Source organism: Cyprinodon tularosa, unplaced genomic scaffold (genome assembly GCF_016077235.1).
Source record: "Cyprinodon tularosa strain WSP-4 unplaced genomic scaffold, ASM1607723v1 ctg88, whole genome shotgun sequence".
NCBI classification, from domain to species: Eukaryota; Metazoa; Chordata; class Actinopteri; order Cyprinodontiformes; family Cyprinodontidae; genus Cyprinodon; species Cyprinodon tularosa.
In genome coordinates, this window is record NW_024039651.1 from 860891 (window position 1) to 888843 (window position 27953).

At 39.4% G+C, this 27953-nt stretch overlaps 1 protein-coding gene across 2 annotated transcripts; it reads left to right on the forward strand.

Annotated features, from left to right (window-relative positions):
• tango2 (transport and golgi organization 2 homolog (Drosophila)) lies at window positions 1–27941 on the forward strand. 2 transcript variants are annotated; one of them, XM_038273629.1, is made up of 9 exons: window positions 1–177; window positions 958–1080; window positions 11382–11470; window positions 14703–14822; window positions 15942–16059; window positions 21856–21923; window positions 22148–22301; window positions 24017–24121; window positions 27456–27941. In XM_038273629.1, exons 2-9 carry the CDS (start codon window positions 1025–1027, stop codon window positions 27574–27576), a joined length of 831 nt encoding a protein of 276 aa, XP_038129557.1. In that variant the 5' UTR covers window positions 1–177; window positions 958–1024; the 3' UTR covers window positions 27577–27941. The 2 variants fall into 2 exon arrangements, with proteins under 2 accessions (XP_038129557.1, XP_038129558.1); XM_038273630.1 differs by having other exon boundaries at window positions 2–177; window positions 22151–22301.
• Window positions 27942–27953: the final 12 nt, after the last annotated feature.

Consider the following 27953-nt stretch of genomic DNA (forward strand, 5'->3'; position numbering starts at 1 on the left):
TCCACCGAAAAAAACAAATCGAGGCGACTGTTTGGAAGCGCCTCCTTTTAGATGTCAACAAGGAATGTGCATGGATCCTGAATGGTAGCTCTTAGCAGCAGTTGGTGCTAAAGACGATCGGAAAACAGCTTGTAGAAGAAATAACCTGGATCTGTCCTTTAGTGCAACGGTGGTCAGGTAGGCAGCTGAACTCCTCTGGGTGTGTCTCCCTTTAGCTTGTTATCAAGCTAACGTTAGCTAGTTATTAAACGGCGACTAAACCTGGTTATATCTAGCAAGTTATGTTGAAAGCAGCCTTTTATTACCGCCTAATGGCGACATTATGCTAGTTAATTCTAAAGGGCAACTCAGGCAAATTAAATCCACTAGAGTAACTCAGTTCGACCTTCTTTATATATCCTGAACAATAAAGTTTATACATAATGAAGCATCAATCCTTTTAGCTTGGCAACTACAGTGCCTTGCTTAATTATTTATTACTTTAACTCACTTTTAGCTTTAAAAAAAACACACAAAGTGTATGTTTTTAGGGCTTGGAAAGTAACAAGTATCTTTAAAAAAAAAAAAAAAAAAGCTAAAAAAGTTTAATTTAATTTGTCCATTAGCCCCTTTTCTCAGATACCCTTAAATAAACTGAGTGGACCTGCCTTAGATCTCTATATCTCAGCATAAGGAGGGTTGTTAAACTACATCAGAGAGCATTTAGCATCCTTAAGACCATCAATCAACACAAACAGGTCAGAGCTAAAGCTATAAAAGCAGATATGAGTATTTAAGGAATATCTAAAGCATTAAATATCCTACAGACCACATTTTGATCCCTCATTTTAAAATGACAAGAATACTCCCAACATGTTTATCTCACCTCTTTAATTCACTTTCCTTTATTGAGAACAACACCCTGTTAACATTGTGCTTTTTTTGACAACTTATTAATCCTCTTCTTTTTTACCCCAGATATACCCTTTAACCCAAGACAGATGTGGATTGATTGATACGTCTGTCGTCAAGTCTCACAATATCCATGTGTATAATCTTCCTGAAGTTTGATCCTCGGCCTGCATCCAAAAATGCCTACAGGTAAGGCAGGAAGTAAAATAAAATCCCCAATGGTTTAATGTAAAAATGGCCAAATAGAAATGTGCTGTTAACCAGAGGAGGCTGGGCCTCCTTCTTAGTTACCCTGGAATGACTAAACCAATTCATTATGTGCCCACAAATCATGTTTAACTATTAATACGCTTTTAAGATGCTTCAAAGTAAGGCTTCATGTCTGATCAATGCAGGATATATCAGCCAGCAAGCTATAGAAGCTGAGTAACTGAAGGGTTTGTTTATATTTGTTATTGTGTAATAATATTCCAATAGTATATCATTTATTTATTGGGAGGAGCTTCTACTGATCCTGGCAGGAAGTTTAGTCCTGTAACTTTTCAAAATAGGAAATCCAACCGGTTACCTTTTTTTCCCCCACATGAAGTCGATTTCAGCTCTAAAATAATTCAGCTCTGAGAATGGCCAGAGTGAAGCAGACAGTAGACGTTATAGATTTCAGGGGAAATCAGCAGAATTACAGTCGAGGGTGATGCGTCAGAAATCATCATTCTCATTTTTTAAGTCGTAGGGAAACCGTATTTAAATGTCAAATCATTCTGGCTTAAACATGTATAGAAAAGTACTCTTTATCAGACGATATTGTCCCAAAATTTAGCAAATTTATATTACAAAAAATAAATTCTGTCTTAGAATCTGTGGGTTTTATGCAGGCCAGTTAGTTCTACGTCAGCCTGAACACCTAAATTCGGCCAATCATATATAAACGGTCATCTTTCAATCAAATGTTTTCTTGATTCATATATTGCAGGTAATATATGCAACAGTTGAAATAAGAATTATTCAGTTTACCATTGAGTTCCGTCACAGTGTTCGCAGGGATGGACGTCTGTGTCTTCGGGAGGCGTAGAGCTAACAGGACTGGCAGCGTTGTGAGGCAAGGGCTCAAGCATGTACAGCTGTAAACCTTCACCAAACCAAGCTTCTGCCGCCCTGGTGTCCTCTTCCACAACAACTCCATTCCCACTTTCCTCCTCTAAATAAAACTGATGACGGAGGAGACTCATCCATGACCTCCAAGAAAAAAACTCTCCTCCTCTTGCATGTTTCCTCTGTCCATAGCGTTCCTTGACAGTGTCGTTTCTAAGTAACCAATTTAGTGCTACTTGGTCCCAATGGAATTTCCCATTGGGAACCTACTAGCACTAAGTTGCTAACTGGTTAGCAAGATGCTTCCGACAATCCGGCCACAACAAAACTTTCTTGCAAACATTCTGCCACAACAATCCCGCCCCCTTGATAAACAACCAATCACATTCAATTTATTAACTTGTGTAAAGTCGTGCACCACTCGGGAGAATTCGAAAATGCAACAGTTGGAACGGCCGCTTCCCTACGACTTTAAAGTTGCAACCTAGATACAACTGAGAAGGAGACATAGATAGACACATTTGTACAGAACAGCAGATGAAGAAACTGCATTCATATTCTGTTTGTTATAACTCTACGGGTTTCTGGACGTAGTCAGAAATGTAAAAAGTTTAGGAAGGACATCTGAATTTGAACACCATTAAGGGATTAGTGTTACTCTCTTTAGATTTATCAGCATCTATCTGCTGTTTTTCTTTAAGCAGAACGTAACACAGAGATCAGACATCGCTGCACAGGCCAGCAGCACAACTCAAGGACAAGAAAGTAGAAAAAGATGGAAAGAATTGAAAGTAATGCCTCAGCTAGCTTGCTCTTGGTTGGAGAAAAGATGTCTGGATGGTGGGCAAAGACAGGAAATATATCTTCCTTAAAAACTGTTTTCTTTTTTAAGATAAGAGATATTTTAATCCCATTTTTTCCTAGCCTCTCTGTTGAGTCTGTCAGAAACACAATAGCTGGAGCACGGCTGCTTAAACAGGAAAAGGTAAATAGAAGCCGACTTGCTCGAGGACGCTGTTCCTTCCAGAAATAATGAGAAAGGAAGTTGCTGCCAGCAGTATATCTGTGCCAGGGGTGAGACTCAACAGAGATGGAGCCAACAGGCATTGTGACACAAAACAAGCAGAAGGTTCCAGAGTGAGAATCAGCACAATCCCTAAAGGCAGGCAAAAAAAAAAAAAAAAAACAGCAAATGACCTGATAGCTTGGTAATCCGAACAGTAACTGGTCGTATACTGTAGTCTGGGCTGATCCAGCAACGACCTAATTCTGAAGTGAAGGCACTTTATTTTATTTAGCAGTTGGTGTTTTTTTTGTCTTTATTCATTCATGATTAAAGGAGGCATTTAAAATACAGCCTGGAAGAGATTTTAGTTGCCTGCATCTCTACATACAATGCCAGAAGCATTGTATGTAGAGATGCAACGTACCGGTAATGAAAATCTGGGCTGATACTGATATTGATATTTCCATTATCAATGGAATTATTGATTCCATTTTGAAGGTGGACTTTCTCACTTCAAAATAGATTCAAACTACTTTTTACCCACTGATCACAGCAAATATAGCTGCCATTGTTATAGGCAAAGAAAGGATAGGTTAGCTCCGCCCAACGCGCATCAGACCCACTTTTCCACCGCGCAGCTGGAGCAGCAAAGATGCCTTAGAACTACACTTGTAAAAGCATGTAAAAGAATTGGAGTGAAACTTTAGATTTTGTAGTCTTTTCGCTTCACTCTGTGTACTCCGACGTCGAGGTGCTAACGTCTCTGTTAAACACTTTAAAAAACTGAAAATGGAATACGAAAGGTGGATTCTTGATTCTCGACGTTGGAGTACACAGAGTGAAGCGAAAAGACTACAACTGTGTAAACAGGCCCCATTTCCGTTTCCGGTGGCAGGGGAATATTGACTATTCCAACAGAACTCAATGGGATTTACAAAATGCTAAATAAAACACTACAGGAACGTTTTTTCTTTACGAAACTTTTTTTGGAACGTCATTGAACAGCGCTGACGACCCGGTGAGTAGCATATTTTAAAAAAAGAACGTTTAAGGTTGTTTTAAGGACATTATCGGACATGCACTATGGAAGCCATTCTGAAGCAGCCAGGGGGGGATTCTAAATGAGCCAAATAGCAGAGACAGGAGCAATTGTCAAAATTTTGGTGTCGATCATTCGATTTCATCCTGGACACTACAGAAAATGGGCTAAAAGTGTTAAAAACCGGAATTCTCCTTTAATACTCCAAAGAAACCATGATTGATGAGGGTTTTACCAAGCAGGTAGTGGATAGAGCTGCTTTAAGTTCTCCCTGCTCCCTTCTGGGAAGAGACCCGGAAGCATCCGATGCAGGTCCTGCAGATTCCAGAACAGTTTCCTCCCCACTCACTGCTGAATGCTGTATGAAATGGGGTTAAAAAAGAAAAAGCGCTGAATTTGGAACCTGTAAATCATATAACAGTCTTATGTTTACATTTGATCACTGCTGCACTTTATAAACGGAAATGTTTTGAGAGCTGTACTGAACTAATTTTCTTTTTTATAGACTCTGTGTTTACATGACAATGAAGTCTGCCTTAGTCTAAAGTCTAAGATGAATTAGAGGTGTAAGCCAGGACTTCCTGTCCAACATCAGTGTCTGACCTCACAAGTCCTTTTTCTTGGAGAAAGTCACAAGAAAGTTCTCTAAACACACAAAACTAGAGGGATTTGCAGCTATTCATAGCTGCACAGATTGGGTCGACCCAAAATGAAACGGTTTGGATTGAGAGAAGAACGAGGAGCAAACTCTTTTAGGAGTACAATGTATATTCTTGGCTTTTATTTGTTTGGGATTTGATCATGTGTTTTCAATTAAAGTTTCAGATGAGATAATTATAAAATTCTAATTATTAAAATATAATATAGCCCAACTAAAGAAAGTAAAATAAGTGGCTCCTTTCAGTAGGAGGGCTACAAGCAGTCAGTGTGGGCTATGGTGCAGTACGGAGACCTTGCTTAGCGTATTACCCTCAGAGGGAGATGGTGAACGCTCTGCCTGGATAAAGTACCCCCCCCCACGTCCCTGCCTGAGGAGAGGACGGCAGAGGTGGGCTGTGACTACTAGCTGGGACCTGGGGAAAGGTGAAATGCATGTCCTCACATATTTAGGTTTAGTCTATATATAGGAGATTATTTGCAGGAAGGACTTTTTGTCTTTGCAGATTGCAGAAAAATAAAGAATAATCAGCATTTTTAAAAACTAATTTGCAGGTTTATTAGGTTCAACTATTAAACCCTCACAGTACAACATGAGTAAAAATGTTTCTGCAGGAGTTAAATGGTTTCATAATCAGCTTAAATGACTCAGTTATTACCCACACGCTGTTATTTCTTTATCTGGAAATCCCATTTCTGCTCTGTATTGTTTTCCCCCTGATTTGGCAAGTTATCTCCACAAAACTTATTCCCCAAACAGCCAAGCAGCTCTCGGAGGTGATCGTGACTTTCTCCCCGACACAGTAGAGTTATGCTGCATGTTCCGAATCCAAGGAAAATATAAGTAAGCGTTAAACCAGCCAGAAAAAAGAAAACAGTAGCTTCCTCTCATACAGCTTTTGTAATAGCCCTGTTTAAACAGCTCTCCTTTCTTTTGAGGCGCATTTTGAACTGATGATATAATTAGGATGGTTTTCAGTTTGGTGGTTTTAGGCACAAATACTTCAATTGTTTCCAGTTTATGGAAATCGGCCTGATGAACGAGCAAACTCTACATCAAATCTTTGTTATTTATTCAACAAAAACTACCCTAAAAGCAAGAAACATTAAATATTCTTTCACTGCCTGCAAGTTAGAAAGAATCAGTCCTACCCTGGTAGATTCAGTAATCTGTGGTCCTTTATTGGGTTGTCTTTTTTCAAATATATTACATAATAGGGTTTCATCATAGTTACTTTCTATGCTTGAACCTTTTCCATCCTTGGCTGCTTTTTAGACAAACTGCATTTAAAAGTACTACAATACTGATAGACAGTCTGATAGGGATGCGAGTCATCGATTAATGACTTAATCTGAAGTTGGTTCATCTTACTTATTTGATCAAATACTCAAATAAGTGGCTGTTTTTTCTAAATAGAAAACATTTTCCCTGGTTTCAAGCTGATCTTTCAATAACACAAAGAGCTAAATGTTTTTTGGTTTTTTTTTCCCAATATACTGAATTAAAAATATATTATGGGGCTGCTTAGTGAGGCAGTGGGTAGCACAAGAAGGTTCTGGGTTCAGTTCCCGGCCCGGGGTTTTTCTGCATGGAGTTTGCATGTTCTCCCTGAGCAGGCGTGGGTTCTCTCTGGGTACTCCGGCTTCCTCCCACAGTCCAAAAACATGACTGTTGGGTTAATTGGCCTCTATAAAGTCCCCTTAGGTGTGAGGGTGTGTGTGAACAGTTGTTTGTCCGGTTTGTCTCTGTGTTGCCCTGCGATGGACTGGCGACCTCTCCAGGGTGTACCCCGCCTCTCACCCGTAGACAGCTGGAGATAGGCACCGGCACCCCTCGCGACCCCACTTGGGATTAGGCGTGTCAGAAAATGGGTGGATGGAAAAATATATTGCATCATTATATTATGAGGATGTATTGCATGATCTGTATTAAATGCTGACTAGATTAACTGAAACATGATTTCTTATACTTTATTAATCATATTTATAAGATATAAAAAACTGAAACCTATTATATTACAGAGTTTAAAAAAAAAGTTGAAACACTTCTGATTTCCAATAAACAGAGACAGGCTGGTGAAGATTCTCAGTCATTCAGGTCATAGTCATTCCAAAAAAAGAAAATTAAAAACAATCCACTGGAATTTTTTCCCAAGATTGAAGACGTTTCTCTTCCCATCCAGGAAGCTTTTTCAATTCAAAATGTCAGGAATAGCGTTGAGGTTTTATACAGTAGCCCATCAAAACCTTGTTTTTGTTTAAAACATGCAAATTGAAACGGACGAAGGGGTCCACCCCTTGGCAATGGGGCTCGTTTGGCTTCTTTTGTTTGCATGAAATGCCCCATAAGTTTCTGAAAGTGGGTCGTTATAGAGAATTGTTGGCCTGGCTGATTAGGCAAGGACTTCTGCCTTTGAGTCAATGGGTTGATGCAATCAACTGGTTTTCCTTAGATAGAAAACTTTGAATCAATCTGACTGTATGATCTGGTGAACTGGAAAGTGCCTTGAGATGACATGTGTTGTGAATTGGCGCTATAGAAATAAACTGAATTGAATTGGATTTTTGAATAAATATCTTCCAAAGATATTTTCGGTAAACAGAAGGCTTTTACTAAACCTTCACCCTACTAGCACCTCCCAGTTCTTCATTTTGAAATGCATCCAGATCTCCAGGGCTATGTTCAGTGTGCTCAGATGACTCATTTGTAATAATGCCTTTCTGAGTTTAAAGTAAAGAAAATAAATTCTGGGCTATCAGGAAAACTCAATGCATCTGCAGTATAAATAAGTTCACCAGACTGGCTCTCCTCTTGTAAAAACTGCGAGGGATGTCTCACAAAACCTCTGTTTGCTGAACAGAAAAGAATAAACGTTAGCTGAATTCCAGCTTTGTTTTGATCCTCCTCTGTTTCCCATCACGCTGCAACCGGATACAGCTGGCTGCCTGACACTGTGAATAGAGATGCTTCCATGGGATCTACCCCTTAGGAACCAGGAGCAGATGCTCTACCCTATGTAGCTTCATTAGTGTTTGCTTTGTTTCCAGTAGCAGTGGTGGCTCACATGGTGTGGTTGCGAGAGGCTGTCATTAGCCTTTGATGAACCCCTATTACCATAGTTTGGTCTTTTTTTTTCAGCTACTATCCTTTAGGATTTATCAGCGGACCTCAGGTTAGCTCAGGCATAACATTCAGCTTGTGTTTAGTTTCTTAAATATGGAGTAAGATGACCGTCTATAAAGATATATGCACAGAATATTTGAATTTTTTAAATGTAAGTCAATAAGTAGCAATGGATTTAAGGTTTGTATTTGATCCTTTTTTTTTTCCAGCTCGTACAAACATAGATATGACATCAGATGTTTCATCTGCGGGAATAAAAGCTTATTAGGTTTGAAAGTTAAAACTTTACAACAATACAAATACCAATTTACATATACAGATCTACAACCCTCAATAAGGCTGTTACACTCCTTACCAGTTGTTGGTGGTTAATAGGGCTGTGTTATCGATATTGATTAAAGATAGATTGAGGTTTTCCCCCGATGTATACCAGCTATGCTGTAATTTAAGCCGATATGCTCAAGTTTCATGACTGTACCGGCCACTAAAATGTTTTTAAAACACGTATCTCCTTTTTTTGCATACAGGCGTGAGAGAAGCGCTTTAAAAAGTGAATCCTGTGCTATTCAGATTTTTTTCATTGACTTGGACTCATCCTGAGTGTTTGCAGGTGAACATGTCAGCAAACAGAGAGCAACCTTTAAATCTATCACTGCTGAGAGTGATAGATTGCCTATTCTTAGCCAATCAAAAATAGACAGAGGTGTCAAGTAACAAAGTACAAATACTTCTTTACCTCATTTATGTAGCAATTCTGTCTATCTATACTTTATTGGAGTCATTTTTTGGGACAACTTTTTACTTCTACTCCTTGGATTTTTTTTTTTCTTTTGCAGCTATCTCTACTTTCTACTCCTGACATTTTCAAAATAAAGTCATTAGTTTTGTTTCATTTAAGCTCATGTTCGTTTTTGCCTGTTGGTTAAGAAAAAAAAAATAAAAAAACCATCAAAATAATTTGTTTTATTCAGACAATTAGGGCCTGAACCGTAAATCCTTCCATTTCAGGGAAAACTCCTACATCCTACACCACTGTCGCACCAAATTGTTTTCACCACATACCAAAATTTATATTTTCCCGATGATGCAAATTTAGATTTAAAACTGTTACCATTAGTTATAAAATTAAGAAAATTAAGTCTTAAGGAAATTATCATCCAGAATTGTAGAAAAATGTTCCTGTCAAAGGCTAGTGCAGTAAAGCATCTTCATTAACATTTTCCTGCATTATTTTTAGTTTTATACTTTAAGTAGTTATAAAAATGGTACTTTTACATGAGTAAAAAAACTGAAGTTAAAACAATAGGATTTCTACTTCTACTTTAGTAATAAAAATTAATATGTTTAACAGCTCTGAAAATAGAAAATCACATCAGTACAGAAAAAAGAAAAAGTAAAAAAAAAAAACAGGTATTCTTTTTTGTGGTAAAGGCTCTTGGATGTTTGCTATTTTAGAAACTCATTGAATAAATACCATGGTGTGGTAACATCTGTTTGTTGCTGGACTCAATGATCCTGCTCCATAGATGCCCTAAAAGGTTTAGCCTCACTGGAAGTGACATAATTTGGAGCGTCATCCAATCAGGGCTCTACTTTCTCCGTGCTTACCTCAACAGACCGAGACTGAAACTTTAACAGACAGATTAATGCTGCTCAATAGCGGAGGGGAAATCGCGTCTGAGAGCGGAATAAACAGCCGATTAATACTCATGAAATCAGGCGCATTTTAGGGCATATTTAATGCAGTTTGATGACTACACTTATGAAGTCTGACAATGCATATTTTACCCAAAAATGTAATTAAAGTTACAGGGGAGGATGTTGTGCTTTTATTCCCCAAGAAAATTAGAAAGTAGATGGGATTACCTGTTAGAATTGACTAAAAGCTCTAACTTAATTGCTTTAGTTACATGTATTTGAAAGAATTCATGAATACATGAAAAAATGTCCACACTGTTTACATTTGATCACTGCTGCACTTTATGGAATTGAAATGTTCATTTACTGTTTACAAAACCATTTTTAGTACAGCTTTTCAGACACTCTGTGTATACAAAACAACAATAAAAGTTGCCTAAGCCTAACTCTCTATGGAAGTCTAAGTCTTAATTGTAAAGCGAATCACTTTATCTGTGATTTTCACTTAAAACAATAATTTCTGAACATGGGATTTATTTATTTCTTTTTATATATTTATTTATTTTCCAACTTTTATTGTCATTACACTGTCACAAGTGCAGAACAACGAAATGAACCCTCTACATTTAACCCATCCCTGTGGGGAGCTGTGGGGTGCCACTGTGCGGCAACCGGGGAGCGGTGTGGCGTTTAAGGGTCTTTTGCTCAGGGACAAAGAGTGGCAGTCTGATTTATTCTGCAATATTCTCATATTTCTCTTAAAAAGCTTTTATGCAGATTTAACAGTAATGCTGGTTAAAGTACATCCACTGTGGGGGGGCATGCTAGTAGTGCGTAAAGGCTGGAGCTGCATATTCAATCGTTTCTGACATAAACATAATGGCCTCATTACTCACTGCGTGTGTCTGAATGATAACAAAGGTCAAAGTTCAGCGCTGTGCTTAACCTGCTTGCACACTCTGCCAATCCCATTCAACAAGATTTATTGCAAACCCGTTCACACGTCCGTTCAGACTGTTCACATCACCATTCATCCATTTATATCTGTGCTGCAGTCATGGTGTGTTTGTAAAGTCCAACAAAAAATAAAAGGACTCTTCAGTAGTGGTTATTTACTCCACAAGATCTTTAAATAATCAATAGAAACATTCATTTTGGCATACATTTTAGATCCCTTTCCTATCTAAATGTGATGTTTCTCTGTTACAATCATATCTCTTTGTCTAATACGTGTTTGACATATAAATTTAGCCCAACAAATTAGAAAACTGAAGTTTAATTGATAATTCCTTTGTCTTAACAATGAATCTTGAAAATTTGTTTATTTCACCTCAAGTTCATTTTTGCAGGCAATCTGGGTGAAAGGAAAACATGTCATGTGATATTTTGCAACCAGTTGCAATCTCATATCTCCCCCTTAGAGACTGAACTTTTCCCTCTAACCCCATTAAACTTTGCGGGGGTCGCCTCAGGCGTGCTCTCTGTGCGACAGTGACCAACACAATCATAATGGCTGACTTGTGACAGATGCTGGTCGAGGAATGGGATGCCTTCCAAAGCCAGTGGTCAGCGTGGTGAGGCGGTGCAAAGCTCATGTGGCGGTTTCTAAACGCTCACTAAAGAGCCCGCTGTTTGTTAAGGCATTAAATTATTTCACTGCTAATGTCTTTGATTAATCCAATCCAGAAAGCTACAGCTAACACAGGTCAACGGCAGAATGAGATACATTTTCTCATACATGTGACAGAATTTTAAAGGAAATCAACAGTTTTTTTTCTTTTTGGTTTTCAACAAAATTAGATGAATTTTCATATGATGATTAAATTTAATTATGTAAATATGGAAAATTTTAGTTTGACTTGATATATAAACTTAATTAAGTTTGACCAAATCTGTTAAAATAACTCCCCTGGCTTCTCTATTCCTCTCCTCAGGCTGATTTTGGCTGCAAACAGAGATGAGTTTTACAACAGACCGTCCAAAGCTGCAGACTTCTGGGGGACCAACAATGAAATCCTCAGCGGTAAGTCGGTGCAGTCCAGTCGGTGCAGTCCAGTCGGTGCAGTCCAGTCGGTGCAGTGCAGTCGGTGCATTACAGTCGGTGCATTACAGTCGCTGCTGTCCAGTCGGTGCATTACAGTCGGTGCATTACAGTCGGTGCATTACAGTTGCTGCATTACAGTCGCTGCAGTCCAGTCGGTGCATTGCAGTCGCTGCTGTCCAGTCGGTGCATTGCAGTCGCTGCTGTCCAGTCGGTGCAGTGCATTCGGTGCCTTACAGTCGGTGCAGTGCAGTCGGTTCAGTGCAGTCGGTGCATTACAGTCGGTGCAGTGCAGTCGGTTCAGTGCAGTCGGTGCATTACAGTCGGTGCATTAAAGTCGGTGCAGTCCAGTCGGTGCAGTGCAGTCGGTGCATTACAGTTGTTGCAGTGCAGTCGGTGCATTACCGTTGGTGCAGTACAATCGGTTCAGTACAGTCGGTGCAGTGCAGTCGCTGCTGTCCAGTTGGTGCAGTGCATTCGGTGCCTTACAGTCGGTGCAGTGCAGTCGGTTCAGTGCAGTCGGTGCATTACAGTCGGTGCAGTGCAGTCGGTTCAGTGCAGTCGCTGCTGTCCAGTCGGTGCAGTGCATTCGGTGCCTTACAGTCGGTGCAGTGCAGTCGGTTCAGTGCAGTCGGTGCATTACAGTCGGTGCAGTGCAGTCGGTTCAGTGCAGTCGGTGCATTACAGTCGGTGCATTAAAGTCGGTGCAGTCCAGTCGGTGCAGTGCAGTCGGTGCATTACAGTCGTTGCAGTGCAGTCGGTACATTACCGTTGGTGCAGTACAATCGGTGCAGTACAGTCGGTGCAGTGCAGTCGGTGCATTACAGTCGGTGCATTAAAGTCGGTGCAGTCCAGTCGGTGCAGTGCAGTCGGTGCATTACAGTTGTTGCAGTGCAGTCGGTGCATTACCGTTGGTGCAGTACAATCGGTGCAGTACAGTCGGTGCAATGCAGTCGGTGCATTACAGTTGTTGCAGTGCAGTCGGTGCATTACCGTTGGTGCAGTACAATCGGTGCAGTGCAGTCGGTGCAGTGCAGTCGGTGCATTACAGGTGCTCCAGTGCAGTCGGTGCAGTGCAGTCGGTGCATTACAGTTGTTCCAGTGCAGTCGGTGCATTACCGTTGGTGCAGTGCAGTCGGTGCATTGCAGTTGCTCCAGTACTGTCGGTGCATTGCAGTTGCTCCAGTGCAGTCGGTGCATTACAGGTGCTCCAGTGCAGTCGGTGCATTACAGTCGCTGCAGTCCAGTCGGTGCAGTGCAGTCGGTGCATTAAAGTTGTTCCAGTGCAGTCGGTGCATTACCGTCGGTGCATTACCGTTGGTGCAGTGCAGTCGGTGCATTACAGTTGCTCCAGTGCAGTCGGTGCATTGCAGTTGCTCCAGTGCAGTAAGTGCATTGCAGTTGCTCCAGTGCAGTCGGTGCATTACAGGTGCGCCAGTGCAGTTGCTCCAGTGCAGTCGGTGCATTACAGGTGCGCCAGTGCAGTTGCTCCAGTGCAGTCGGTGCATTACAGTCGGTGCAGTGCAGTCGGTGCATTACAGTCGGTGCAGTGCAGTCGGTGCATTACAGTCGGTGCAGTGCAGTCGGTGCAGTCCAGTCAGTGCATTAAAGTCGGTGCAGTCCAGTCGGTGCAGTACAGCTGAATCTTGCAGGATTTTGATCGCCATGTTGTAGCCTTTTATCACTGACCAACTTTACATTCCTTACTAATTGGCTTCCAATAATCAAGGCAGAGTTTGTCCTTAACTTTTCTCTGTAGTTTTCTTCCAATTGCCACCCACATTAACTTAAACTGTATTCAATTTACAGGTCTCTGGTGCACTTTTCAGACAAATAGAGAAAATCAATAATTTTCAGATTATTTTTTTTATTATTGTATTTTATTTCTTTTTTCCTCCTGCATAAGAAGGAAACACAGACATAACCTCGTTGTTCATCAATCTCCTCTCGCCGCTTTGATAGAGGGGTCAGGACTCCACCAGCGGCTCCGTAATTGATGCCTGTTTTTATGCGATGTGACAGGAATAAATGGCCCTGCCTTATCTGTAGGGTTGGCGCAAGGGTGGGGGGGACACCCAGGAGGAGACAGACCATGAAGGGAAATAAGTAATAGCTCCCAGGGGGATCTGTGCAGCTATTTACCCCCCAGAGGACTGGGACCATTTAGCTCTCGGTGGAGAGGAGCTGTCTTAATTGATCAACAGGAAGGCTGCAGACAGACTCACCTTTAATAGGACAAAGTGGAGAAGAGGAATCCAGAAAGATAGAAGCTAATTGATTGGTGGGCTGACTGTGTTTCATTCAAGGGGACATATTTCCTCAATATACTTGTGTTATTACTTGTCTACTTTTTATTAATTGGTCTGTACTACACATACAAACATACAGTATTTAAGGCCAAATTAAGATTATTTTCAAACTTTGTTTAAAGCTAAACAAGCTTCACTTGTTTAAAGTTTTTAATTTTATTAAAATGAAACCAAAAATGTATGATTTGGTTTTAATAAAAAAGTGTCTACTAAAGCAGGGATGCACAAATTGCAGGTTTCTGACCAATTACATTACCAACTTTTTTCATAGGTTTATATTCTGGCTGAAACAATTAATTGGATTAATCTTGATTAATCAATTATCGAAATAATTGTAAATGAATTTAGTAATTGATTTATAGTTAACTTGAGTGTAGAGACTCTAAAACGTGTCTTAAGCTGACAGCGTGACCCATTTAGAGCAGCAATTATAACAAAAATGTAAAACAAGATATAAAAACATGTAGCATTTAAGAAAAAATGATTTTTCGTCTGACGATATGCTCTATCCAGAACTTAGACATAAAAAGATTTACGTTTCACCTGGTTTAATTTAGCAAAAAATCTTCTTTAATTAACCTTTTGCTGTCTGAATATTATTCAATTAATCGAGAAAAATATTCAACAGATTAATCTATTTGTAAACCAATCGTTAGTTTATTTAGTCAAAAAAGGGATTAAACTTGGCCACTGGCCACTGGCTGCACCAATGTTTAGACTTAGACAACTTTATTCTTACCCCCCAGAGGACTGGGACCTAATTTTCTGATTTTTTTCTTCCACTTTTAGTTTGTGTTTTTCCGTGTTGATCAGATCTTAATGATGGACAGTATGTGAGATATGATTAATATGAAATCCTCGTTAGGATACTGCAGATTAAATATTCTACTACTCTCTCCCACCAGGTCTGGACCAAGAGTATGGGAAAGAAGGAGGATCGTGGCTGGGAATCAGTAAATGGGGAAAGCTGGCGGCCATCACAAACTACATGGAAGGACATCCGAACCCTAATGCACAAGGAAGAGGTTAGCCTGTCTTAGCAGAGTCACTACATCTACTGAGTTCATATCAGCTGCTGTGCCGCAAAGCTCCTATTAAACAGCATGTGTCATTTAGAGGCTCTACGGACATCATCAGATGTCCCAACAGGAATTCTTTGGGCCCTGAAACCAATCCGATACACTTAAGATTGAACTTTAGCTTATGCCAACTTCCAGTCTAACACTAGAATAAAATACTGATGCATATATGCTAGGAGCTCACTAGCATGTGGCATCAAACAGAACATTTAGTCAGTGGTTATTTTTTATTGTCGAGTAGTTATGTGATGCGCTAAGCAAATGTTAGCATGCTTACTCTAAAAATATTAAATATCAAAACTGTATGACCAGTATTTCAGGTGCTGTTTCTCAGACTGTTGGGGAGTTGCAATTAAAGTACTGTGTTTCAGTTATTTACAGTGAAAGAAATGATAATATATACAATAGAATGTATACATTACCATTCAAAAATTATTTTTTTCAAATTATTATGATTAGAAAGTGAAAAAGCTTTCCTTTACTGCAAAAACAATCTAGAAATAAGTCAACGTTTCTTAAATTAAGTGTATTAACCCTTCATTTGAGTAGGTAAATAAGATGATTTGCCGATGGAATCAGTATTTTTACTTGTGAAATAAGATGATTAGCTAATATGCACTTGGAATCTTATTTTAAATGTAAATTTCTTTATTCCATTGGAAAAGTGTCTACCTTACCTCCTCAATTCCTGAACAAATGCACTTATTATAAGAAAAAAGGACTTATTTCGATTTTCTTCGGTGTTCCTTTCTTCATTTTCACTGCTTTTTCTTTTAAAAACCATCAAAAGCGCCATATTAATCCAAAAAATGTGAAAGCTTTTTATATACATGAAGGAATGACTTTAAATAGTTCAATTCTATTTCAATTTAATTCAGTTTATTTACATGGCGCCAGTTCACAACATACGTCATCTCAAGGCACTTTACAGTCCACCAAATCATACAGTCAAATTGATTTAAATTTTTCTATCTGAGGAAAACAATATATATATATATATATTGCCATTTATTGGCTGTGGTAGTCTGGAATGAAATGATTATTTCCTTTGCTTTTACCTTTCAGGGTTTCTCGTATCTAACTACCTTATGGATAAGGATGTGGACAGCTACTCCTACCTGAAGAAGGTGTCTGCAGAAGGCCACATGTACAACGGCTTCAACCTCATTACAGCTGAGTTCAAGTGAGGGAAACGTTTCCTTCCTCTCCTCTGATACAGGCCAGCAGGCTCTATGTTTAAGGATGTTTATAGCTGCAAAAGGATTAATTATCTTTTTCTATGTATCGTTATTAGAGATCAACCATTACAGATTGTTTTGACATCAGTCTAACCAACCCCAGACATGTGCTGCAGATGTTTTGGGGATGATTCTTGACAAAATGATTAAAAAATGCTAAATAAGTCACAGTTTAGTAAAAAAAAAAAAAAAAAAAAATTAATGATACATTTAATTAAAAATGAACAAAGGTTGGCAAACGCATGTGCTTTGAATTGGATGCAGGTATCATACCATATTGATACCGAAAACAAATCTAGTATCAACCAAAAATATAGGCCTGTTGATGTATTCAGCGCTCTCTAATTGTCATAGGATGGAATATATCTCTATGGTCATAAAAATATTAGGACTGCTTTTTTTTCTTCTATCAATAATGACTGATCCTTTTGGCCCGATTCATTCATGCATTTGATCCATTAGTGCGTTCAGCAGGCAGACCTTGAGATCAGGCAATCTTTTGATTTGTTGATGTGTCTTTTTGTTCAAATTGAGGCTTGAGTTACATTTATTGTTCTCAGTTTTATTATGTAAATTCAAATAATTAAAAGTTTGTTCAGTGAACGCTAAGCTAGCACAGCAGGAAGTCCCTGTGGTCAACTGAGATGGAAAAGAGTATCACTACCTGCCAGGGAAAGGCTGGGCGCTGGGTTCAAATGCACCACAATAGCTTCCTGAAGGGTAAGAAAGGAAAGAGAGGGAGGATTCAGTGAGGAGTTTGGTGTCAGGAGGTGTGCTTCCTGCTAACATGGCCTGTAGCCTGGATATCAACTGATATAGTTGTTTTTTGCAGCTTGTTAATTCATTTCATTTTAATTCTTTTATGAACACATCTCCAGTTCCACCCAGCGGATCTGTGGACGGATGCTAATTTTCCTTACACCTTATGTAATAGAACCTGTGCAGAAATTACTCGTACTGAGAACATTTAGAAAAGAAAAACAAAGAACTGCTGCTTATCCTTAGGTTTAGCTGCTCCCGCTTGTTTTGCTGTCCTTTTATGTAAAAAAAAAAAAAAAAAATCTGTTCTGACCCTGACAGCTGCCTTTCCTGCAGAAAGAGAAGGAAACCTTCATCTTTTAAATAAGCACCAACATTAGCGAATTATGTCTTTCCTGCTGCAGAGCCCTGCAGCGCTGGAGAAATAGGATGTTTATTCCCCTAATCAATAAGGCGTCACATGGAAAGACAATGCCTCTACGTTATATTAGCATTTACAGGATTTCTTAGTATTTTTCTGGATCTGCTTGATTTAAAATGCAGCAACAGTTTGAGTTCTTTTGAAATGGAACTTTCTGGGCATTTTGGTTTAAAGGCTTTCTACCTAATATGGAAAGATGTCGATTTATTGTTTGCATAAAGTTTGAATTTCCTCTTAAAATCACTTAAAATCAGAATTTCTATCCATGTTGGATTATATCCGTGGCAACATTCAAGAAGCTAAAACCATAAATATTCTAATGGCAGTCTTCAATATTTTAATCCTCCATATTGTTCACCATTTTTTCTGACTGATAACTTTCTATTTTTATTTCCATTTTAACTGATAATTGCTGCAGAGTAAAAATTATATCTTCCTCCGCTGTTTAGGTGCTGAGAAATTATTCCCTTTATCTTCTTCCAGGTTGAGAGCGGCTGGTTTAGACTTTTAATGTTAGAGATTAGCTGAACCTTATTGCCTAAAAGCATTTCTTTTACTTGTTGGCAGAAACTTGCTTCAGCTGAAATAGAAACATCTTTGTGCTGCAAATAAAACACATTCCAGAGTATTGGATTGGATGAACTCTATGAATGTTAGAGGAAGCTCTTCGATTATTGTTTTAGGATCCTTTTCTTCTTTTAAAGAGCTTTATAGCATTGAAAATTCCTTTTTGAAAGCACAAAGCACTGCCTCTTCATAGAAACTATTCGTTGATCGCTGCATATTTCTAAATTCTCTTATAGATTTTTTAAATGAAACAAAATTAAAGCTGAAGTCTGTAAGTTTTTAAAAATCACTTTTTTGTCATATTGGCTAAAACTGTCCCTATGCCCAGACAGCAGTACATGTGATATGTAACCTGTGAAAAAAACTGCTTCAATTGGTACCGCCTACTGCCTGTATTTCAATCTGGAAAGAATAATTCGGGACGAGTCAAAACAACCAATCACAGCCAGAGGAGCGTCTGATGGAGTGTCAATCACAGCTCACACACGCTGAATCCCGCCTCCCCCCTTCTGGTCACATGCGGTAGCCGCGCAGATGCTGTGAGAGGGGTGGAGCTTGGAGGTGGGGCATGAGTGAAGCAGAGAGGGTGGGGGAGTGGAGTGAAACCTGTTTTTCTTCAAATTTTCAGTCGAAGCCTGCTCTCTCCTCAATGTTACAGACTGCAGCTTTAACACATTAAATTCACTCTGATTTCAAAGAAGAGAATTTAAAAGATCATATAATAAAAACTTAAAAGTCTTTGAAGTCATTGTTTCATGCAGGAAACTCAATGTTGGGCAATAATCTATCTACTCAACTTTCTCAAAAAGATTTTTTATCCACTGTATGATTCCGTATTCATATTGATGAAGCACCAAATGACACCAGCAGAAGCGATGAAGCTTTGCAGAAATGCGACAGGCAAGCATCACATTTCATAGAGATGTGACCTTGTGATTTTACGGTGCATTAAAAGGTCCTGAGAACAACTTCTGATGGCTTTAGAAACAAAAAATGAGAAGAATCGGTGAATTATAGCAGTGGACCAAGTAAATGTGGAGCTTTGCAGAAGTCTTCTATCTGTTGTTAGCATTTTATGTAATATTCAAACATGGATTAGGCTGTAACTATGAAGTTGAAGTGCATCTTTTTTATTTTTATAGAAAAAAACCTGAAGATTTGCATGCATGGGACTCTTAACTGCAGTACTTGCTGTGAGCCTCTTGGTCAGACGTGTAGAGAGAAAGTCAGATTGGATGGATAGCATCTTTGTTTATATTTTTAAAGTTTAGTCACAAAGTTGTTATTGTTTTTTTCTGGCTGGACTTCAATCGTGTCAGTCTAACTAAGAATAACATTTAATCTAATCTCTGTTGCTCGATGTTCAAGGTCATTGTTCTGTAGCCATCAATTTACTCATCAACCGGGTCTAGATTCCCCGACCCTCGGCATTATAATACCAACACCCCGGCTTTTACAGCTCGTCTGTATTTGTAGATGTAGTCGATGATTCTTCAGAGAGCTTTTTGACCTTGCCTAAAAGCCTGACCATCATTGTCTGTGCCGAGAGCCCGTCCACGCCTCTCCAGGCAACTGCACCACAGCTGGCGATTGGCAAATTGCTCTACAGCCTCAACATAGAGGGCTCTTCATTAGAGCAGCTCCAGGCCAGAATACCGATTACCTCGCTGCCTGAGGTCTCAGAAAAAGGGACTTTTTTTTTCTCACTCGTCCCTCTTCGCTGTCTCTCTGTGCCCAGTAGCCCTGATCCCCTGCTTCTCCCTCATCTCTGCTCAAATCAACCCAAAGCCCTGCTGATAAGGCCCTCGATATTCCAGCCACTTATACATAGCAGAAATGACCTCTCTCTCCATAAATCCTTCAGCTGCTTCCTCCTCTGTCAATTTGACTCACAGCACAGACATGAGGGTCTTTAGTTCAGGTCAAAATACAGAGAACAAAGCTACAATCTCCTCCTTTTTGCATGTTTGCTGTTGATTTTAAGTAGTTTATTTTTTGCCTGGTCGCATCAGTGTGTGCTATCGCTCGTGTCGACCCCCGTCTACCGCTGCTGTGTTCACCGTCACCATAGGAACACGGACAGTGTTGTTTATTTATGATGTTTAGCCGGCTCTGGGTACAAGAAACAATATTAAGGACGGGAGATTGCTGTTGTCAGAAGGATTTTGTAATGTCAGTTGGCGGCTATGAGATTTGCTCTGTCTGTCTGCTGTTTTCTTCTCTGACACATTTCTCTGCCTTTAGAACATGCTCCCCTCAGAAGTGTTCGATTTGCTTTTGTCAGGCTATGCTGCTGTATTTACCTCGGTGCAATGTGCTTTTGCTGATATTGAAGCTCATGGCTGGATGCTGGTCATTTTTTTTCTTTTTCAAATTCTGTTTTTTATAGTTTTGCAGGTTTTCTATCAAACTTTTTTTATGTTAAAAAGTAACAGGAGTTGTTGCACCTGTTATATGTCAAGTTGTACATGAAAACCATTTGTTCCTGTTGATGAATTAAAGTAATCACCTGTAGATTTCTGTGAGGAGACTGTTTCTATGCAGTTTTCTCATTGTTCATCACAGCAACAAATGGCTACTCGTGACCAGAACTGTCATCTGAGCGGCTAAAGCTGCACCACCACTCTGATGAATGCATCTAATGAAATCCAGCAGTTCTGAGCAGATTAATCAATTATTAAAATAATCATTAACTAATTTAGTTATCAATTAATCATTAACTGGAGTAAAGAGACTTTAAAACATGCCGTTAGCTGACAGGTCAACCCGCTCAGAGCAGTAATTATATATAAAAATTGTAAAACAAATAATCAAACATTTTGTATTTAAGAAAAAAAAAAGTTTCCATCCATCAAAATGCTCCATCCAGAACGCCTTAAATGGAAAAAAAAATGTTTTCATCTGGTTTATTCATCACAAATCTTTAAGGAACCTTTGGCTATCTAATAATCATTTCATTGAAATAAATTTTGACAGATTAAGTGTGCAAAATCGATTAATCTAATCAAAACCGTTAGTTGCAGCCCTACATCTAGGGCTAAAACATCCATCCATCCATTTTCCATCACGCTTTATCCCTGCTCAGGTCACAAGGGGTGCTGGTGCCTGTCTCCAGCTGTCAATGGGCGAGAGGCGGGGTACACCCTGGACAGGTCGCTAGTCTGTCGGAAGGCAACACAGAGACAAACAAACACACTCACACATTCGCATCTAAGGAGAATTCAGAGAATATAATTAACCTAACAGTCATGTTTTTAAGCTGTGGGAGGAAGCCGGAGTACCCGGAGAGAACCCACACATGCTCAGAGAGAACATGCAAACTCCATGCAGAAAGAATGGAACCAATAACCTTCTTGCTGCAAGGTAACAGTGCTACCTACTGCTCCACTGAGCAACCCAGGGCTGAAACAATTAATCGGATTATTGTTATTAACAATTATTGATATAACCATCAACTAAAATGGCCTGTGAATCAAATGTACACACACACTCGTGGAACAGTGCTGGCATTAGATGTTGAAGCAGTGTTGCACCGTGTTTCAGACTGACTGACTGATGCCACAGCTACGGCTGCCATGAAACCACATCAAAAAGTTCTCCGGCCTTCTAGTTCAAAGGGATCTGGTCATAAATTATGATTCTCCCTGCTGTACTAAATCTGTGACAGGTGCCCTTGATGTAGGGAAGATTTTTCTAAATGAATTCATTCACTGCGACAAACCAGTCCAAAAGATGCTCCACTGTGGCTAAATGCTGTTGTGCCTCTTTGAAACCTGCCATTAGTTCACCCCCAACATTTATAATCCTACCGTACTCTTATCCTCTACTTCTTCTTTGTCATACAAGCGTATTGATTCCAGTTTTATAACTTGTAGTGCAACATCATGTTGGTTTTATCATCGCCGTCCTTTCAGCAGACACCTACTGCATTACCTCCACCTAGACGTTGATACGTCTACTTGTCTAATTTTCTGTTATACTGTGTCCCATCTAGAGCCAAACAAGACATGGTGTGTTACTATGGCAACAAAGGCAGCTCTGAACCCATCCGTCTGAATCCAGGTCTGTGTTTTTTTGTTGTTTTTTTTATTACGGTTGCTGTAGAAACCATTCATTTCCAGTCCACCTCTGCTCCTGGCCTCTGGCCCGTTCATGTTTGCCTTGACATTTCTGTTGGTGTCGCTCTCACTTTGGGTTATTTGTTGAAGCACATGACAAAAGGACTCCAGAGGACTATTGGTTGACACGGTGTGGATTTTTTTTGTGTCGTGCTTGTTTCTCCTTAGCAGGGATCTATGGCTTAAGTAATTCGCTCTTGGATACCCCGTGGAAGAAGCTGCTGAAAGGCAAGCAGCACTTCACCAGCATCGTCAGCGACCAGTCCCTGTCCTGCGACGGACTCGTCCAAGAGCTGCTCAACGTGCTTAATAATGAGGAGCTGTGGGTGACCAACACACAACAAACGCACAGCATGAAAAACACTGAAAAAAGTTTAAAACGTTGTTTTGTTTTTTTTTTTAAAGGAAAAGTCCAGTCAGCAGGGAATGATCAAAGGATCATTATCTGTACCTAACACTAATATGTTTGCGGTGATTTAATGAATTTAGCGGTGATCGGTAAAAAAATAAAACAAATTTTCATCGGATTCACCGAGTCTGGGAGCGGCCATTTTTGCCCAAATAAAGTAACACCTCACTCCTGACATCTTCTGGCAGTGATGTCACGGTGTGGTAAGCCTAGCGCCATTCTCCCCGCTTCGCAATCAAAATCAATGGGAACTACTAAACACATCTGCAATCAACAACAATTATTTAAGATTTCCAGAGGACTTCACCATTAAAAAGTGCGAAAGACGGTGTTGTCAAAAGTACACATATTTGTTACTTAAGTAGAAGTATAGATACGGCAGTTTAAAAACACTCTGGTAAAAGTTGAAGTATCAACTTGACCTCTTTACTCAAGTAAAAGTGAAAAAGTATGTTCTCCAAAAACTACTTAAAGTATAAAGTAACCTTTAACAAAAACAGCCAGATGCCACTATATGAACTGAAAGCTCAATTTTTCAACTATTTTGAAAAATTCTTTGAGATAGGGCCAATGATGATGGAGGTCTTGTTGGTCTCCGATGATCTTTTTCTGAATCCGACATTCTAGCATGGCATAGACAATTCACATTAGCAGTTTAAAGAACACCTGTTTGCTTCTGATGATTTCCTTTAGCTAACCAATGAGTGTTTGCATTATATGACTCATCCAATTACACTAGTTTTCACTAGATGTGGATGGCGCCAATGATCTGCATTGGATGGCGCACATGACGTGAAATAAATACTTATAAACATTAAACCGAAGCCAAGAGTAACAAGTAAGGTTTGTTTTAAAAATGTAAGGAATAGAAAGTAAAGATACTTGTGTGAAAATATAATGAGTAGAAGTAAGAAGTAGGAAGAAAAATAAGTAATGGAGTTAAGTATAGATACCTAAAAAGTGTACTTAAGTACAGTAACAAAGTATTTGTACTTTGTTTCTTGACACCTCTGGCGAGAGCTATAGTTAAACTGACAATGCCCACGTGCATGGCAGTTGGATGTTGTAATACATCGGGTAAAAGTAAAAAAAAAAATTCTTATTTCATCTTTCCGATTCCTGATGCTCCATGGACGGATTCGTTGTTGGATTGCCAACTTGAAGAGGGAGGATTTGCCATGGAACGCCAGAGAAAACACATGTAATATGTAGCCAACATTTCAAAGAAGAATGTTTTCAAGATGACTTGGATAATAGCGCGTTATGACAAACACCAGATACAGCATCGGGACTTGCTCAACAGCCGATACCGCACTGTGACATCACAAACCGGTAGTTGGCAGTAGTATTCTTTGACAAACATGGATGTCTCCAGTAAAGCACATTCAAATGAAAATTACTCTTAATTAAAAACACTTATCATTCATTGAACAGTATGTAATAAATACTTTCAGAAGTTTGAATTCTGAATATGACCGGACTTTTCCTTTAATTGTCAAACGTTTGAAGCATTACGTTTTTTTGTTTGTCTTTTTTGTAGTATGTAGAACAATTATCAAGTGAAGGTAAAAAAAACAAATAATCCTTCACTTAGAGTTTTTTTTCTGTTTGGTCATTTTGCTTCATAGAAACACACCTGATCCAATTCAAGAGAAGCAGGGTGACGGTTACAGCCAGTCCATGATCCAGGCTCTGTCGGCCGTATGTGTCCGCTCTCCTCATTATGGCACAAGGTCAGTGTCTCCTCCCTTTGACAAATCTCTCTATTTTTCCTCCTACTTTTTTTCCAACCCTGCTATGATGGGACTGACTGCAGGATCTCTTGTTCCCTGCAGTGAGTCTCTGGAGCAGGAGTGTCCAGACTATAACCCATTTATAGGGGATGTTTTGCGGTCCATGCATTCAGTTCAGGAACATTACAAAACTGACTGATCTATAAATTTCTAAGCAGCATTTCTTCCCCATATGCTGTAATTTTCCTTGATGTTGCTTATAACTCTTGATTAAAAACTTCAGAAATCCTGTTACTTTCTTTTAAACAGGCAAAGGTGTATATTTATATTTCAGATCAACAGGTACTAGAGGGTTCTTTCTCACGTTATAATATTCCACGTTATGTTTTTCAGCTTTTTTATTGTCATTACACTGTCACAAGCACAGAACAACGAAATGAACTCTCTGCATCTTAACCCATCCACTTGGGGAGCAGTGGGCTGCCATTCTGTAGCGCCCGGGGAGCAGTGTGGGGTTAAGGGTTTTGCTCCCAGAGTGGCAGTCTTTGGGAGTGGGGCTTGAACTCAAAACTTCTTGATTCCAAGCTCTATGCCCTACCCACTAGGCCACTCTCAGCTGCCGTTACTAATCAACATTAAAAAATGTAAAATTGAAAAAATATATATAATTTAAAAACATTTTAATACAGTTTTTATTTGAAATTTCTTCACACAAAGCAAAAAGGATTGAAAAAGTGGTTTTAGGTCAGAAGCCAGAGTGTTCATACACCTCGGAATTCAGTGACAGAAAAAAAGTGATGTATAAATGTGAGTGGAAGGTAAATTATTCGTTTTTTTAAAGTGTGTTTTTATTATTTTTTTAAAGAACATTGCAACATTCAATTTTCAATTTGCTTCAATTGCAGAAGTTGTTATAAAGACAATATTTCATAAGAACTGGAGCAACTCAGTAAGCACACAGACGGTTCATTGAACCATTGCTTGTTAGGATTATTTTAGTGATGATTTGACATTAAATCTCAAAATCTAAGACAAATAAATAATGCAGTTCCTTGAGTTTGTTAACCCTAAATCAAGCTGTTTTATAAAGGTTTACATGGGGATAAACAATGTAAAAAAGGAACATAGCACCTGTGTCAGGGAGAGTGTTTAGGAAAGGTTTAAAGGAATAGTACACCCAAAACATGATTAGCCTTCATTTTCTACTCACCCCCATGCTGAACAACACTCTGGAGTACTTTTTTGATATCTCAAATGCATCTGGAGATCTGGGAGGCTTCTTGCTGTCTGCTGACATTCAAATGGAGGTCCATAGCGCCCGAGACAGAAAGGTCCATAAAAGTCCACAAAAAACGTGTCAGTTTTCCTCCATACTGCTCGTCCAATGTATTCCAAGTGTCCTGAGTGGGTAGCGTCCAGAATTTACTCGAAACGAAGTCATTTAGAATGTTTTTAGAGCATAAACAGTAGTGTATAGCAGCGGTCCACAACCACCGGGTCATTTGGTACCGGGCCGCACAGAAGAAAAAAAAAAAAAAATTATTTTTTTTATTTTGAAAAATATAATAAATTGCGGTATTCTCTCCCAGTTACATCAGTCGGTGCATCTGTGCCTCTTGACACAGGTTAATTCAGTTCAAGACTCATCCTATCTATAACATCCTATCTTTGTGAAGCAGGATTTTCTCCGGTTACAGCGACCAAAACAAAGCTACGCAGCAGACTGGACATCAGGAGCACACTTTGTGTGTCATTGTCTCCGATTACGCCTAGATGGGACCGGCTTATTGTTTTATTTTTATTTTGTTTGTATTTGATTTTATGCCAGTCGTATCATTTTACTTTATAGTATGTACCCCCCCCGCCCGGCCGGTAAGCGCGCGGGGGGTTGGGGATTGGGTAAATAGGATCAAGTAAAAACAGGTCCGCCGTGCCGCACCCCCCCCACCCCCCACCCCCCGCCGGTCCGTGAAAATATTGTCTGTCATGTAGCGGTCCGTGGTGCAAAAAAGGTTGGGGACCGCTGGTGTATAGGATTTCCTACAAACGCGCGCCTGCGAGTTCATGAGTCTACGGAAACTGCGGCAGACCAAACCAGACGAAAGTGCGCATTCAGCGTCTGCTCTGCCGATAATGCAAGCGTAGAAGAAGAAATGTGCTGTTTACCTGTGCAAAGAAAGAAACAATGAAAGAAAAATGTCTGAGGACTTCATTGTTGAGGAAGAGCATGAGTTCTTTGCCGAGCTGAATGCGCACTTTCGTCTGGTTTGGTCTGCCGCGGTTTCCGTAGCGTCGTGAACTCGGATGCACGCGCTTGTAGGAAATCCTATACACTACTGTTTATGCTCTAAAAACATTCTAAATGACTTCGTTTCAAGTAAATTATGGACGCTACCCACTCAGGACACTTGGAATACATTGGACGAGCAGTATGGAGGAATGTTGACACGTTTTTTGTGGACTTTTATGGACCTTTCTTCCTCGGGCGCCATAGACCTCCATTATTTGAATGTCAGCAGACAGTAAGAAGCCTCCCAGATCTCCAGATGCATTTTACATATCAAAAAAGTACTCCAGAGTGTTGTTCAGCATGGGGGTGAGTAGAAAATGAAGGCTAATCAATTTTTGGGTGTACTATTCCTTTAAAGCAGGGTTGGATCATAAAGCATTATGCTAAACTTTATTGGTCTCTCTTTACTAATCTGACACTCATGGAGTAGCTAGAAAAACAAATCTATAAGAAGTCCTGTTGGCACTTAGAAAATAGTGGAAATCTATCCTGCTTTTTTAACGTTTTACTGTATATAGTCCAATTTTATTTTCTTTACTTTCCCCTCCACTTTGTACGGAAGAGGATTAGGGCCACAAAAAAAAAAGTTAACTGATTTTTAAATTTTATTTCAGTTTAACATGGGGATAAAGTCAGAATTCTGAGAAAACAGTCAGAATTCTAAAATTAAAGTCAGAATTCTGAGGAAAAAAGTCAGAGTTCTGGGAAAAAAGTCAGAATTTGGAGAAAAAAGTTAGAATTCTGACTTTTTTTATTGTTAAAATTCAGTCAGAATTCTGAGAAAAAAGTCAGAATTCTGAGATTAAAGTCAGAATTCTTAATTTTTTCCCCATACTAAACTGAAATAAAATTTAAAAATCAGTTAACTTTTTTTTTTTTCCCAGTGGCCCTAATTCTCTTCCGTAACTTTGTGCTCCTGACATGAAAACATATAGAAATAAATTTAGTTGTGTTTTTATTCCTTTAATAAACAATTTCTGTACGGTGTGATCCCTGCCTGATCATTATTGGGTGACGTAATTTGTCTTTCTTCTTCTTTTCCAGGACCAACACAATAATCCTGATAGATGCAGAGGGGAACGTCACCTTCACAGAGCGCACAATGATCGACTTTGACACAAGCAAATGGAGCACCAATTCCTTTCGGTTCAACCTCCAGGCATGAAGACGAGTTAGAGGAGACCAACTCTGTGCCTTTCTGCAACAGCTTTTCCTCCGTCGGCCAATCGACTGCAGCTGCTCTTCCCAGAAAGACTGGCCTGTAGCTGCAAACATGAACTACCTGTCATCAATTTAATTTAAAATGCTTCTTTAAAAACAGCTGTAATAATCTAGAGAGAAAATGCCAAAGGACAATAACATTTTTATGAATAAAATTGTTTTATCTACATGTCACAGAACACACTTGTTTGGATGCGGGAATGTCTAACCTGCTGTTTTCTGGTTATCATAAAATCTTCATGAAAACATTGAATCTGTTTGGAGTCAGATTTTCTAACCTTAAATAAAACAACAATTCTTTCAGTTTTAGGACTAAATGTT

Excerpts from the sequence above, each read along its gene's own strand:
- tango2 (XM_038273629.1), top strand. The coding sequence starts at position 1,025 with ATGTGTATAATCTTCCTGAAGTTTGATCCTCGGCCTGCATCCAAAAAT. Across the intron at positions 1,081-11,381 it reads GCATCCAAAAATGCCTACAG|GCTGATTTTGGCTGCAAACA; the intron begins GTAAGGCAGGAA and ends TCCTCTCCTCAG. Across the intron at positions 22,302-24,016 it reads GTGCTTAATAATGAGGAGCT|AAACACACCTGATCCAATTC; the intron begins GTGGGTGACCAA and ends TTTGCTTCATAG.